This window comes from Tupaia chinensis, unplaced genomic scaffold (assembly GCF_000334495.1).
Source record: "Tupaia chinensis unplaced genomic scaffold, TupChi_1.0 Scaffold000048_1, whole genome shotgun sequence".
NCBI classification, from domain to species: Eukaryota; Metazoa; Chordata; class Mammalia; order Scandentia; family Tupaiidae; genus Tupaia; species Tupaia belangeri.
In genome coordinates this window covers 430,553-445,153 of record NW_006159506.1, presented here as the reverse complement: position 1 = coordinate 445,153, position 14,601 = coordinate 430,553, and the positions used below count along the sequence as shown (strand labels likewise).

Below are 14,601 nucleotides of genomic sequence, written 5' to 3'. Positions count from 1 at the left end.
TCTTTCCCTGAAGTGGCTCTCCGGTGTTGTTATACTGCTGGGGACAGGTAATCTTTGGCTTCCTGCTGGTCTCTGTAAGGGCATCTCAGGTAAACGGAATGCTGACATCAAAGCTGCCCAGGAGCTCCGTTTGTGTAAACCCACCTTAGAAGCTTTGAGTTTCAGTGGAAGATATCCTAGCTAGTTAGTTAGCAAAGTGCAGAGGTGTCCAGGAAGGAGGGAAAAGATGGTGAATGTGCTATGTGCCTAAGCCTTGAAGTAGGAGATGCTGAAAGCAGCCCTCCAATTGGATCACAAAGGAGCCCAGGGGAGGGAAGCCAGCAAGGTGATTGGGTGCCAGGCTGCGCATCTACCCCGAGTTGGGTTGGTCTGCCTTGGCTCCACTGACTGAAACCTCTACTGCCCCTCCGCGTGTCCTCCGATGTGGTCACTAGACCTGAGCCCCACTGGCTGTCCTTGGTCCGTTTTCCGTTGTCTTCCTGCTTGAGGGGAGGACAGGGCTGTGGGACGTTCGGGGGCGTTGGGCATGGCCACACAAATGCACACACAGCCTTGAAGAACATGGTGATCATAGACCGTGTCGCCCCTCCACATCCCCATTCTCTGTTTCGTTTTTGGTAATTTTGGCTGTAAGGCACGTGTTGGCTGGAGACACATACACACCCCCAACACACACAGCAAGCAAGAGAGAGAGAGAGAGAGGAAGGAAGAAAAATAAGAAGGCAATCCCAAGGGGGGGTGGCCAGGCTACAACCCTTCTTCCTTTTCCTCTTGGGATTTTGGGCAGACACTCACACACACCTGGCATGTTTGTCAAGCTGCCAGATCCAGGACTTGAACTGCCGGGTCAACCATGTGGGAACCAGTTGCCTTAACCACCACACCACTGGTTGGGTCCTTCGCATCCCTGTTTGTAGTTGAGTTTTCCAGCAATGCTCTTAACTTTCTAAATCTTTAGGGCTGGGATACTAAATACAGATCAGTCACTGGGCAAATTGATATCTGAAGAAAACAAGAGAACATTTAATATAGGACAGCCAGCAACAAAATACAACTCAAAGGGATTCGAATTCAACACATCACAGCTGTCACAGTGACACTTTGTCCCTTGTATTGGGTAGAAGTTGAGATACTCATGACAGAGAAAAGATATATACCTGGGCCAGCCCTATGGCTTAGTGGCTAAGGAAGCTGGATAGCACATGGCCGGCTACTTGGTTCAAATCCTGGACCTAGTGGTTGGGAAAACATGTTGGGCATATTTTTGGGCTGTGTGCATGCTCCAGTCCCAGCAAGATGGAGGAATGAAGGAGAAGGGATTGAGGCATGACCGTGCTCCATTGGGGCATGCTTTCTCCCTCCCCCTCTCCCTCTCAGGTGAGCGCACATGCCCTCTGGCTTTTTACTTTTCTTTTTAAATGATGCAGTCCTGATCTTTTTCCAAAGAAGATAGAGTTTTAAGGAATTTCCATAGATTCTCTTCTCCTCTGGAGGTCCTACAAACAGACCAAATACACACACACACACTCTCTCTCTCACATGCATACACACACACACACACACACACACACACACAATATCTTGGTTTAGAAGCACGAGTTTAGGATCACTTTTATGAAAACAAGAAGGAGACCCTTGGCATGAGTTCTGGAACCCACGGGTTCTCCCAGCAAGATGGAGGAATGAAGGAGAAGGGATTGAGGCATGACCGTGCTCCATTGGGGCATGCTTTCTCCCTCCCCCTCTCCCTCTCAGGTGAGCGCACATGCCCTCTGGCTTTTTACTTTTCTTTTTAAATGATGCAGTCCTGATCTTTTTCCAAAGAAGATAGAGTTTTAAGGAATTTCCATAGATTCTCTTCTCCTCTGGAGGTCCTACAAACAGACCAAATACACACACACACACTCTCTCTCTCACATGCATACACACACACACACACACACACACACACACAATATCTTGGTTTAGAAGCACGAGTTTAGGATCACTTTTATGAAAACAAGAAGGAGACCCTTGGCATGAGTTCTGGAACCCACGGGTTCTGTCAGCAGAGCCTGATGCGCTGTGATTCCTTCTCAACAGCTTTCAGGGGACGGTGGCCAGAGGATGGAGGCATTCCAGGGAGAGCTGCACCCCGGCGGTCAGCACTCTCATCACAAGGGGCAAAATGACTCTTTCGAGGTCCTCAGCGAAAGACCCTATTCCCTGAAGATTCGAAACACTACCAACTGCAACGCGGGCACATACACGTGCACCCTGCAGGATCCGGAAGGGCAGAGAAACCTAAGTGGCACCGTGATTTTGAAGGTGACAGGTGAGGCGACCTGCTGCTCTTGTTTTCTTCTCATGTCACGCACATGCACTGTCCCTAACTCCTAGCTTCGATCTCTCGTGTGGAGTCTGACTCTGTTTTGGCTGGTATGTGTGGCTGAAGCCGGATTCCCCTGCGAGAATGTCCTAACTTTTTCTTTCTGTGGCTTCAGCTCAGCCTTCATTTGATTTTTGCCCAACACTCGTTAGGGGCCAGGACTGGAAATGACCAACACGTGGTTGTCCTAGAACCCCTGCCTTTGTGCAATAGCGACATCTGTCTTCTGCCTAATGCCCCCTGGCCCTCTGCAGGTCCTCAGTGAATGCTGTTTTTGAGAATGAGAGAGAGTTACTGTGCAGGGGAAGAGGAGAGGGGTAGGAGAGGCCCGTCCTGCAGGGAGTCAAGAGGAGACAGATAGGCAGCAGCGGGTGGTCTCTCCTACTCTGCTTCCAAGGCAGTATGTCCTCCAAGTTAAAGGATCAGACCCTGATCAGTCGCTTACAGTTGGTTAAATGTTAAATCTGTTGCTCATCAGTGTGCCTTTAGGCAGACCCCCAATGACCGTAAGCCTCAGTCCCCTCGTCTCTAAAATGGGGATAATAACCTCCACGGTCAAGGCTCATCATGGGGGTTAAATGAGACTTTGCCCAGAGATGCCCAGACAGCGGGCCTCACGGGGGGACCTCTGCACCCCACCAGAGCAACTGCACAACAGCCAGAGCTAAACTTGCCTCCCCAAACAGCTCAGTGGGTATTGCTGTGTCTGCTCCAGGCTGAAGGCCTCACGCCTCACGCCTCCTGGTCCTTGAGGGAGGCACGGCCACTTTAACAACCCTGGGGGAACCAGGCGCTTTCCTACCCGGCTGCTCACTTTGTGGAAGATCTTGAGTGATTCTACAGAAGAGTGTCGACATATTTGGTGAGAGGGGGGCAGATCACCTGCCTGGTCTCACGGCCTCGACCCCTAGGGTGAGGGCTCATCGCAGTCTACCTGACACTGATGAAATTATGATCTTGGACACACTGACAAATGTGGTCCCTCTGACCCGAAGGCCTGACCCTGAAACGAGGCAGACAGGCAGCAGGGCGAGTGTGGACCAGACCCCAGTTCTGCTTCCCAATTCGGCGCCTTAGCCTCTCAGAACCTCGGCCCCTCCACCTGGAAAATCGCAATATCGTCACCCAGTGTATCTATAAGTTCTGCTTCCACAACTTCATCTGACTGCAGATCGAAAATGTTTGAAAATTAACAATGAAAGTAACACAGGAGAGTGGAGAAGGGATTGCAGCGTGGCCATATCTCCTGGGGGTGCTTTCTACTTTCTCTCTCTCTCTTTTCTCTTTCTGTTTCTCCAGTGAGTGAGTGAGTGCATGTGGCCTATAGCAAGTTAAATATAATATATATAAAATCAATACAGGACTAGCCAGGGGCATGGTGTTGAGGCGACTGGATCCCACATGGCTGACTAGACTCAACAGCTTGAAAATCACGCCTGGCAAGTGCGTGTGCGTGTCCAAAATCGCAAAAGGCGAATGGAACAGAAGGGATTGCTACATGGCCATCCCTCCTTGGGGGTGGTTCCCTCTCTCTCTCTGTCCCTCACTTTCTCCAGAAAGTGGATGCACCCTATAGCAATAAAACCAAAACCAAACAAAAGCCAATACAGTGTACTCACTGGTTCCATAGCATTTACACTGTATAAAGTGCCGTGAGTAATCTGGAGAGATTTAGTGTATTCAGGAGGTCATGTGTAGGTTTTGTGTAAGGGGCTTGAGCCTCTGCAGATTTTGGAGGATCTTGGGGTCAAGTCCCTGCAGATACAGACAGATGCCTCTGCTCACACCTGCCGCGAAGATGCAGGGGGTACAGCGCACGCATAGCCGGGTCCGCCATCATGGTAGCTGCTGCTGCTGTCCTCCCAACCGCCGGACTTCAGAGTAGGGATGGAGGACCCGCAGACGTGAAGGAAGAGCAAAGCGTTCTCAACCTTCTGTTGTCGTGGAAAAATCCTGTTAAAACGGCTTCATGTATTACTTTTTTTTTTTCCCTAAGGGTGCTCTAAAAGACGAGAAGAAAATTTTAAGAACTACAGAGCTGAGATCTTCCTGCTGTTGGCTCTGGTGGTTTTCTACTTAACACTCATCATTTTCACTTGTGTAAGTATCTTTTTAAAACATCTGTTTTTATGAAAAGATCCCTTGGGGACACCAATCCAAAGATGTTTTGTAGATCGTGTGAATCATTTAGTAATGGCGAGAGAGATTATTCTCTGAACTCTGGACTTATGGAGGCCCCAGGATGGGGAGAGTTGTGACAGGATACCCTTGGAACAGTTCCAACTTGTTTCTCATCTCATGGCTACAGAGAGACATTGTGGAAAGAAAAAGAAGTTAGCTCTGTGAGGGTGGTTCTAGACACGCCGAAGGATCCTACTGAAGGCCAGAGGCCTTGCAGTAGACGCGGTCAAGGTTGCTGCCCCGTGCCTCCTGTGCGTAAAGAGCAGCCCCAGCTACCATGGAGGGCAGAGATCAGCCTCCTTTGCTTGCCCTGGAACTGTTTCTCAGGAGGTTCCTCTCTTACCCTTTGGCACTTCCACCCACTCCTTAAGAATTACCCCGAGGGGCCAGCAGATGGTGTAATGGTTATATCGCTGGACTCCCATGTAGTCAATCGCAGTTCAAGTCCTGGACCTGGTGGCTTAAACTCATGCTAGGTGCATGTGCATGTGTGCCTAAAATCCCAAGAGGAGAATGGAGGGGAAGGGGTTGTGGCGTGGCCATCTCTCCTGAGGGATGATTTCTCACTTTCTGTTTCTGTCTTTCTGGCGAGTGCACACGGCCTACAGCAAAAATCTCTCTTAAAAGAAAAAAAAAATAAAAGGAACCTCAAGGTACCAGTTGGTAGTGCAGTGTGCTACAGGCTGACCGAGGCTGGGAGTAGGTCATGGTGTGCGGACCCTATTCGGGTGGCCTGTCTCTCTGTCTCCATCTCTCCCTCTCTCTTTCATAGAAGAAATAAATAAGCTTAAAAAAATTGTAAGGGGCTGTGGTTAAGGGAGCTGGATCCCACCTGACCATGAGGTTTGAATTCAGGCTCCTATGGCTTGAAATAGGAGATGTGTGTGTGTGTGTGTGTGCACGCGCGCGTGCGTGTGCATATGCCCAAAGTCCTAACACAATGGAGAAATGAATAAAAGGGATTATACCCCATTAGGAAGTACTCTCTCCCTCTTCTTCTTTCTATTTGTCTCTTCGGCAATTAAAAAAAAAAAAGAAGGCATTTTTTTAAAAAAGAAATTTGCCCCGAGATGTCAGAACAGTGGGGCAGACAGCACAGTGTCTCCTGGGGTGGAGGACGGCTGGGTGCTTGACCATCCTAGAAACGCCCTTGAGCTGCTGGTTGCAGGCTCTGCTCAAAGCCCACTGAGCGGCTTTCCATCTGACTGCTCCCTGGGGCTGGCTGCAGCTGTGGGGAAGCTGAAGGTGGAGCCAGCTGTGGATCGACCTACCTCATGTTGTAACCAGGAAGGAACCAAGACCGACCACCAGTTACTCTCCTAGGCCTAGTCTTGCCGCTCTCTGTTCACAGACTCACCTGTCTGGCTATGTACTCACCTCTCTGGTTCCTTCTTGAGACATTAGTCGATGAAAGACTCCAGTGAGCTTAGTATGGGGCTTAATTGTAGGCACCATACAGGACAGGCAGAGGCCCAAGACATTGTTCCAGCCCTCATGGAGCTTACAGCTCGGTAGTTAGCGTTATTTGCACATTAAATAATAATTAGAATCTCTAGACAGTAATTTTAAAAATGTGTGACTTTAGTTTCTTATTGAGAAATGTCTGCTTCTGTAGACGTGGACTTTCTGTGTAGGTATCAAACAGCAGGGGCTTGACAAGGCTTCGGTCTGCAATCTGCGAATCTCCTGGTTGAAGGCTGAAGACACCAGTCTTGAAAAGGCCCAAGGCCCTGGAGAGCGAATGAGGTGGCAAGTGTGCGAAGCACTTCCAGGATGGCTTGTCCAGCCGGCTCTCAGTGAATGGAACCTGTAGATAGAGGTTATGCTTGCTCCGTGCTTCCAATGATTCACTTTTCAACTTAGCTCTTTTATTTTACTTTATTTTTTCAGAAATTTGCACAACTACAGAGCATATTCCCAGATTTTTCTAAATCTGGCATGGAAAGAGCTTTTCTCCCAGTCACCTCTCCAAACAAGCACTTGGATCCAGTGACCCCTCAAAAGACTGAAATCGTATGAGCAGGATTTCTGCAGATTGTATTCCTAAAGTCCGGGCTTGGTGGCATGCCCATTTGCCATTCTGGACAAGAGAAGAATGAGGTCCACACCGAGGGTGCATCCTTCCTGTGATGTTCTGGCCAAAAATGTCTAAAGGTGGAACACACCCCACTTTCTACAGAGCTTGAAAACCATCCCACGGCTAGAGCATGGGGCCACCTGCAGAGCATCCTCCAGAGCTGCTTCTCCATGGCTGCTGGCTTAGTGTTTTAAGCAGCTATCTGGTCAACCTCTTGGAAACTTCTTCCATCACATGAAAGCTATGGTGAGATACAGTTGGAAAAGGGTCTTGGGAAATATGCCCAGAGCTGGCCCTGTGACAGACTCCCGAGGACAGCTGTCATCTTGCACATCTGGAAAACATCTCTTTGAATTTGCTATGTTTGGTTGTACCAGCCCAGATGTTTTATGTCTGGGAGAAATCGACAGGCCAAGCTGTGAGACAGTGGGAAAGATTTAGCAAATAATTTCCCGGTGTGAAGGTCCTGCTTGTGCTAAGGATTAGTATGTGTACATAGAACTAACAGGTCAACAAACTATTTTCCAACAGGGTCCTTTCATCTGAGAAAGGCATCCACGGGGAAGCCACGAGAAAGAGTGCCACATTTATTTTTATATCTGTATATATGTCAAAGGAGTATTTGTGTTTTTCTCCTTTTGAGCCCATACCTACAGTTAGAAAGCCCTGCTGACTGACAGACAACTTGAATATGGAGAGTGGGAAGTCGTCAGAGAGGGTGACAACGAGGTAGAGAGCCATGGAGTGTAGAGGTACTGGACCAACCCTCCAATCAGGCCTTAGGTCTGATCGTCCACTGCCTCGCTGCCTGATCTTGGGCAAATTCTTCGTGGTTTCTACTTTCTTTGTAAACCGAAAGTTTGTGTTATGGGTGGATTAAAAATAATATATGCAGAAATGCTTTGGAAAAGTTGTAAAGCACTATGCCAACTTGAAACACCATTGGGTCATTATCCTTGCTGTTATGCTTCGGGATGAGAGAATGGGTGCTTTTCATTTCTCGTGTTTTCCATTGTTTCAAACAAAGAAAGCTTTCAAGAAGACTTTGCTCCCGTCTTCTGTGTGAATTCCGTTGGGGAAATGAAATACTCAGGACAGTGGTCTGTTCTGGAAGCACCAGCCAAAAGAACCTCGAGAAATGGACACTTGGAGACACTGGGCGCTGGAGAAAAGGGATCTCACCAAGTGTTGCCTTGATGCATCGGCGATTGTTGGTTTTCTCAAACCTGGCCCCGTCCCTGCTTGTTTTCCAGAGATTTTATTTTGGTAATTTGTGCATGATCCACACTATGAGAGAGTAAAAGGGATACCTAATTGATGTAGTGTTTTTGCCTCTGTCATCACTTTCACATTATTAAAGATAGGCATGGGACTAAGGAGTGGTTTTGGCTTTTATATGTGAAACTATCCCTAAGACTTTGGGATGAGTGCTGGGATATTTGTAACCAGAATCTGAAATAGGAGAGGGAAGATTGAGTCCTTCCTGTGGGAAGGAGGGCATCCATGGCAGGGGGACCTCCATGAAGCAGCACCCTCCTTCCCAAAGGTGCTCCCGAGTCCACCTTGGGGCTGTGTTGTCACCCACCGAGTACACAACTAGCTATTACGCATGACCACAGGTGGGATGGTGGAAAGAGAATTTTTGCTAGAGAAGATGTGAGAAGTCAGGGGATTTGTACCCGAGATTTGTACGTCTCACTCAAGATTATTTATTTTCTTTTTCTTTTGTTTTTAATAGAGGTTTTTGCTATACGGCATGTGCGCTAGCAAGAGAGAAAGAGACAGAGAGATAGAAAGTGAGAAATAACACCCCCAGGGAGGATGGCAACGCTGCAATCCCTTCTCCTCCATTCTCCTCTCGGGATCTTGGGCACGCACGCACATGCGCCTGGCGTGAGTTGAAGCCACTGGGTCCAGGACTCAAATCGTGGTTGACTACGTGGGAGTCCAGTGACATAGCCATTATGCTAACTGCTGGTCCCTCACTCAAGATTCTTAAGTAGGTCCCTTACCTTAAAAATGTTAAGAACAATCTGATATAAGTGGTTGTAATAGTTTTAAAAACATCATAGGGGAATGACTCTGTGCAAAGATGAATGCACAGAAAATGTCTCTGAAATCTGTATGTTCCAGTTCAGTATAATCAACCCCAATCTCAATGCTTTAATAAAAGTACTAGGGTGACCCTTTGACTTGGCAGTTAAGAGCTTGGAGAGTTCTTCTTTGTCCAAGTTGGTGGCCTGGCTGCATCATTTGGAAGTTGTACCACCTTGGGCAGAGGACTTACCTTCTAAACCTCAGCTGGCAGATCTTCAGAATAAGAGGAAGAATAACACCTGCCTAATAGTTTTAGTGGGAGGATTATGGAAGGGCTGAGCCTACTGTCCAGCATATATTGGGTTGCTGGAAAAGTCATGAAGTATTCTAGGTTTTTCTATGCAAAAATGCTTCATGACTTTTCTGATGACCCAATAGTAAGCCCTCAATTGATGTTAGAACACGAAGGGAGGAAAAGGGAGTGGAAAAAGTGTCAGTGATTATGAATCTCGAAAGTGGTTTGTTACAAGGAAGGGGTTGGTTTGGTGGGAGTCACGCTGCCTTCGGAGGTTACTACACAGTAAATGAAACACTTCCTGCTGATCTGGATTACGGGACTGTTTTACAGCCATTGGAGTTATGGTAGAGATGGGGGAGAGGACCACCCTTCATCAGTCTGGACTGACTAAAGCTAGGAACCTGATGGAAATTTAAGAGCAGGTAAACTCAAAATTGCACACCTTTGATATGAGAGAAGTGTGTGTGTGTGTGTGTGTGTGTGTGTGTATGAGAGAGAGAGAGAGAGAGAGAGAGAGATGGTGTAGAAGTGAGAGGAGAGCAGAATTATACTAAGAGGGAGCTGGTTTTCCACTTGAGGCCTATGTAGATATTTCAGATGGTCATGGTCACATTTATTCTTTGTCTTCACAGCCAGGGAAAGCTTTGTTCTCAGGGCTCTGCTTTGTCCAATAAATTAGATCTTCATTTCTAATCATTTCACCTTGGGATGTCCCAAGGCACAAATATAGACGTCATTGTCGGTTCCAGATTCTTCCAGAAGAAAGCCTGTGCTTTCTTGTATTCACAGTAACAGTCGTACTTAGCAGGCACCATCATAGAAAGCACTGAGCCCATGCGTGGGATCCAGCTGGGCCCGATTATTTGCTGGATTGCAAGAGAAAAGCTACAACAGTGGCCCGTGGGTGTCGAGACAGCAAAGTGAGGCTGTGCGTGTGACCCCAAGCATGGCAGGAGTCAGGAGTCTCGGAGTAATTCAGTCTGTTTCCCCAGCGCTTCTCTCATGGTGACTGTCCAGTGGCATTGACTAGATTGCTGTCAAATGCTTCATCTTTCCCATAAAGATAGGCAGAGGCCTACCGATCTTAGGAGCTGCTTGCTTAACGCACCAGCTGTTGTCCTCCATAATTTGGTAACTGATGGTTTGCAGAGCCAGGTTTGAGCTAACTGGTAGGTTAGATGTAATTGACCAGTTCTTTGGTCAGTCTACTATGGCTATTGTCATTTCAAGGTTAGATGTACTTCATTTTTAACTTTTACCTTTTTGTTGTTGTTGTTGAGACGTTTTTTGCTATAGGGCGGGTGTGCTTGCCAGAAAGACAGAGACAGAGAGACAGAAAGCGAGAAATCACCCTGTCTCAGAAGACTAGACCTAGGTTTACCCTTGATATTATTGGTCAGCTTAAGAAATGTGGGGTCCATCTTCCATCCTCCTTTGGTTTACTGTGCGTGTATGTGTGTGTGTGTGTATAGCCGTATAATCCAACATTGGATTCTTTCATTGATTTGGCACCTATATACTTCTGTCTAACTGACCACATGTTAACATAATGCTCTTCTGCAGTTTTTGAAACTGAAGTCTTCCAGCAGTGGGTTGGTTAATAAATGCTACTAACAGCATGATGATAAGCCAAGAGATGCCTTCAAGGGAGCATGGTGGGTTGTGCTTGGGTAGTGCAGGGTGGGTATGAATGTGTTCTAAGGACACAGGAAGAGGTGCCATATCACAACGTCTGTTGGCTTGGTGCTTGACAAATGACACATGGCCCTGCTCTGTCCTTCGGAGCTGAGGCATTTCAGTTGTAGGCGCATCGTTTTCTTTTCTACTTCTCTACTTCATTATCCCCATGGGACCCCAGGGAGCACAGTCAGGGAATAATGGACTCTGAGGAAGACATTGTCTAGGCAGGATGTATTTGTTTCCATGGAAGTGAAGGAAGAGAGGCGAAATTTGGATGCTGCAAGCAAATCTTTTCTCTCTTTTTAGAACATAAACACTATCCCTCTGGCAAAGGAGACAGGCCTCCCTGACTGGTCCATTTAGATTCCGCACGACAAGGAGATATTGTTTTATTCTTCATTATCAAAGGGCCTATTTCTTCCAATTGACCACCTCCCACACACACTCTGCCAAAGTAGCCTGTTTACAATCTACTCTTGTGGATTACAGTACTTAGTGGAGACAAGTAGAGAGAAATGCAGACACTCAAAAGCTTTGAGATATCCCACAGAGTTGGAATGCTTTTTTCAAAGGGGAAAAAAAAATCTGCAAATGTGTCTATACTTGCCGGTGTGCCCGAAAGAGCCAGCTGGACAGCCCATAAATGGCTCCCATGCAGGCACAACAAAAGCTTGTGTCAGAAGTCAAGGGACAGGAGGCTGAGAACTAATAATAATTTTGCACTTACACAGCAATTTTCCCGCGAAGACCTCAGAGTGCTTTCTAAACATTAATTAAATGGCCAGACAGCCCTGGGAGATGGCTGTGTATCACTATTTCCAATTTGCAGGGGGTAGAGGAAGGAGAAGTGTTTGCATGGAGTGAAGTTGGAGCCAGGCCATGCCACGGTATGTACGGGTTGGGGACTCAGAGCACTGGGGACATTTCCCTTGTGAGTGCCAGGCGGTGACCAGGTGTATGGTACTTACAAGGCCTAGGAGAGGGCCTGGTGACCCACCAGCAGGACCCCCATGATAAAGTGGGTAGAAGACCACCTACACTGAGGCTTGCAGGGTGCTGTCACTAGCTCCCCCATGTGCTCTTCACCACATGCCAAATTTCTATCATGACACATTCATTCTTTTTTGTCAGGTAAATTGGTTTCACCTCGGGTGTTGGCTCTGATCGTAGGTACAGCCAGGACACCTTCGATGGGGATTGTGGCATCTCTTCTGCTCAGGTGAATATGCCATGATTGATTATTGATATCCGCCCTGCGCATGGGAAGAGGGAGCTACTGTGGGTTGAACTGTGTCCCTCAGAAAGATACGGTGAAGTCCTAACTCCTGGTACCTGTGAATGTGACTTTATTGGAAATCAGGTCTTTGCCAATATAGGCACGTTAAGATGAGGTGGTACTGGGCTAGGCTGAGCGTCTTTACCCGTCGAGTGAGATCTGAGCACAGACACACAGAGAAGAGACGACCTTGTGAAGATGGAGGCAGAGACTGAGGTGAAGCATCTACAAGCCAAATAATGTCAAGGGTTACCACCGTAGGTGAGAGGCCTGAACAGGTCCTTCTCCGGCTCCTTCTGACAATTAAGGATTGGTGACTTCTGGCTTCCAGAGCTATGAGAGAATACATTTCTGTTGCTCTAAGCCACCCAGTGTGGCACTTTGTTAGGTCAATCATAGAAATGAACACAATGGTCTACACACTGGAAGCTTCCCATGTAGGAGTGTTAAATGGTCACTTACTTAAGAATACATCCCACCACCAAAGAAAGGTTTCCTGGTGGATTTGGACTGTGAGGTGCTGTAGTCCAACATTCTGACTCTAGACAGGGACAGAGTGGATGGAGTGCCTTGTAGTGGTGGTGACGGTGACATCACAGTGGTCTCCCTGCCCAATGTAGTGTTGGCCAAGGATGGGCTGCTCTAAGCTGGCTCCTTTTCTTCTCAAGAAAATTCCATCCTCCCTAACACCAGGTGCTTGGTAAAGAGGAGGCCAGGCCAACAGATGATGGTAAGAAGCAAAAGCAGCCCGAGACTCTGGGTGCAAAAAGGCTCCATTAAGAAAAGGTAAGGGGACCAGCAGATGGAGTAATAATTATGTAGCTGACCGTGGTTCGAGTCTTGGACCAGGCGACTTAAAACTCAGCCCAGGCATGTGCGAGTGGGTGCCCAAGATCCTAAGAGGAGAATGGAGGTGAAGGGATTGTGGCGTGGTCATCCCCCCTGAAGGGCGATTTCTCACTTTTTGTCCCTCTCTCTTTCTCGGGCGAGCACATGTGCCCTATAGTAAAAATCTCTCAAAAAACAAAAAACCAAAAAAAAAAAAAAAAAAAGGTAAGAAAAGAGGATGAAGGCGGCATGTCTTTGCTTGGGAAAGGGGGTGCGATCCATGTGAGGCCCGTGGGCTTTGCGCCAGGCACACGGCCTTCATTGCTCTCCCCCACTTTATAGCTTAGGTAACAGCCTCAGAGAGGTTCAGTAGCATCCCAAGGCCCAGCTCTTGTGTGGAGCCGGGATCCAGACTCAGGTCAATTCGATCCCATGTCCTGGCTCGTCCTGTTAAGCCCTGTTCCTCCCACTGGGGAAAAGCACAGGCGCTCCTGGGAGCAGGTGTGTGGCGCTCACGTCTTCTCTGCAAGAGGCCCGCTGCTGCTTCTGGTTCTCCCTCTCTGTGCCTTACCTTGTCATCGTGCATGCTGCTTCCAGTAAAATATCTGCAATAATCTCAGAGGTGACAGAAGTGGCACCAGCTTACCGATATCTGGAAGAGCTGAGGGCAGCCACGGCCACTGGCATAAGACTCCAGGCTCGGCGGAACCCACCGATCTCTGATGGCCTGAATCCGGTGTCCTCCGCAGGGAGGGGTATGAGCGAAGTGTCAGCCAGGCCCGGGAGGCTTGGTTGAGACAGAGCCCTGGGTTCCCTCTCTTTGGTAAGGCCGGTCTGTGCAGCAAGCCCTTGGGGAGTGGAAAACCTGATCTGTCAAGTGACCTTGAGAGAGCACAGCAGTAATATTTTCAGTTGGTTGAACTAGTCTTGGCCGGTGTCTCCAGAGCGTTAGGTGCGAACACTCACCCGCGACTTTGCGTCCCACATGCGTGCGTCTGCTCCTCCCCTTCGCTGTTTAAAGGGTTTCTCCCATGGCTCCCACAGGCCACAGCTCTCCCTTCCCTGGTGAGAGCCAGGCTGGGGTTCGCCCCTCTGCTGCAAGTGCAGCGAGGCAGTGCGGACAAGGATCTTGTTCCAAAGCCATTGAGCAAGTGCTAGCATTTAGTGACCTTCTGCACTAGTAATTCTGTCCTTCGGGGATTGAAATCGATTTTCCTCTTTTCTGTGTGAGCACAGCCCAAGCGCACAGCTCTGTTACGGACGCCGATCTCAGGTGTGTACTTAAAGGTGAACAGCAGCACTCCTGGAAAGATAAATGAGGAAAGTTGTTTTAAGCATGCCCTCTTTGACCTCGGCCAATGGACAGGATGGGTGCTTAAATTTCCAAAGAGTGGCTTTTAATTTCTCCCTGCTATTGTGTGTGTGTGTGTGTGTGTGTTTGTGTGTGTGTGTGTTAAAGGGTTTTGCCATGGACTGTCTGAAGCTATGATTGAATACCTGTAAAAACGTCTGGATTTTTCCCCACATGGCTGGGATGAGGTTGACATGAATGAGGTACTTGTCTTTGGTATAAGATTTAAGGAAGTACCCCAAATGTCAGTCCCTGCAATATAATTTTTTTAAAGGGTTTTGCCATAGGGCACATGTGCTTGCTGAAGAGCAACAGAGAGAAAGAGTAAGAGGGAAAGTGAGAAATTGTCCCACTCCCCGGGGGGATGGCCATGCTGCAACCCCTTCTCCTCCATTCTCCTCCTAGGATTCTGGGCACACACACACATGTGTCTGCAGTGATTTTCAAACTGCCGGGCCTGGGACTTAAACTGTGCTCAGTCATGTGGGAGTCCAGCACCTTAACC

The 14,601-nt window shown here is 48.1% G+C and overlaps 1 protein-coding gene and 1 long non-coding RNA gene across 2 annotated transcripts in view; both read left to right on the top strand.

The window, feature by feature from the left end:
* Window positions 1-2,082: 2,082 nt before the first annotated feature.
* On the top strand, window positions 2,083-7,944 carry CD83 (CD83 molecule; the record flags this gene model as incomplete). Its single annotated transcript, XM_006141171.3, is given in 3 exon segments — window positions 2,083-2,314; window positions 4,365-4,468; window positions 6,440-7,944. Coding segments are annotated over 3 exon segments (465 nt in total), but the record flags the coding sequence as incomplete, so codon positions are not given.
* Window positions 7,945-8,533: 589 nt separating this feature from the next.
* LOC102469624 (uncharacterized) overlaps window positions 8,534-14,601 on the top strand; it is a 23,036-nt gene continuing 16,968 nt past the window's right edge. Inside the window, exon 1 of the long non-coding RNA XR_333413.3 lies at window positions 8,534-12,703. This is a non-coding gene — a long non-coding RNA (uncharacterized LOC102469624). The remainder of the gene's footprint in view (window positions 12,704-14,601) is intronic.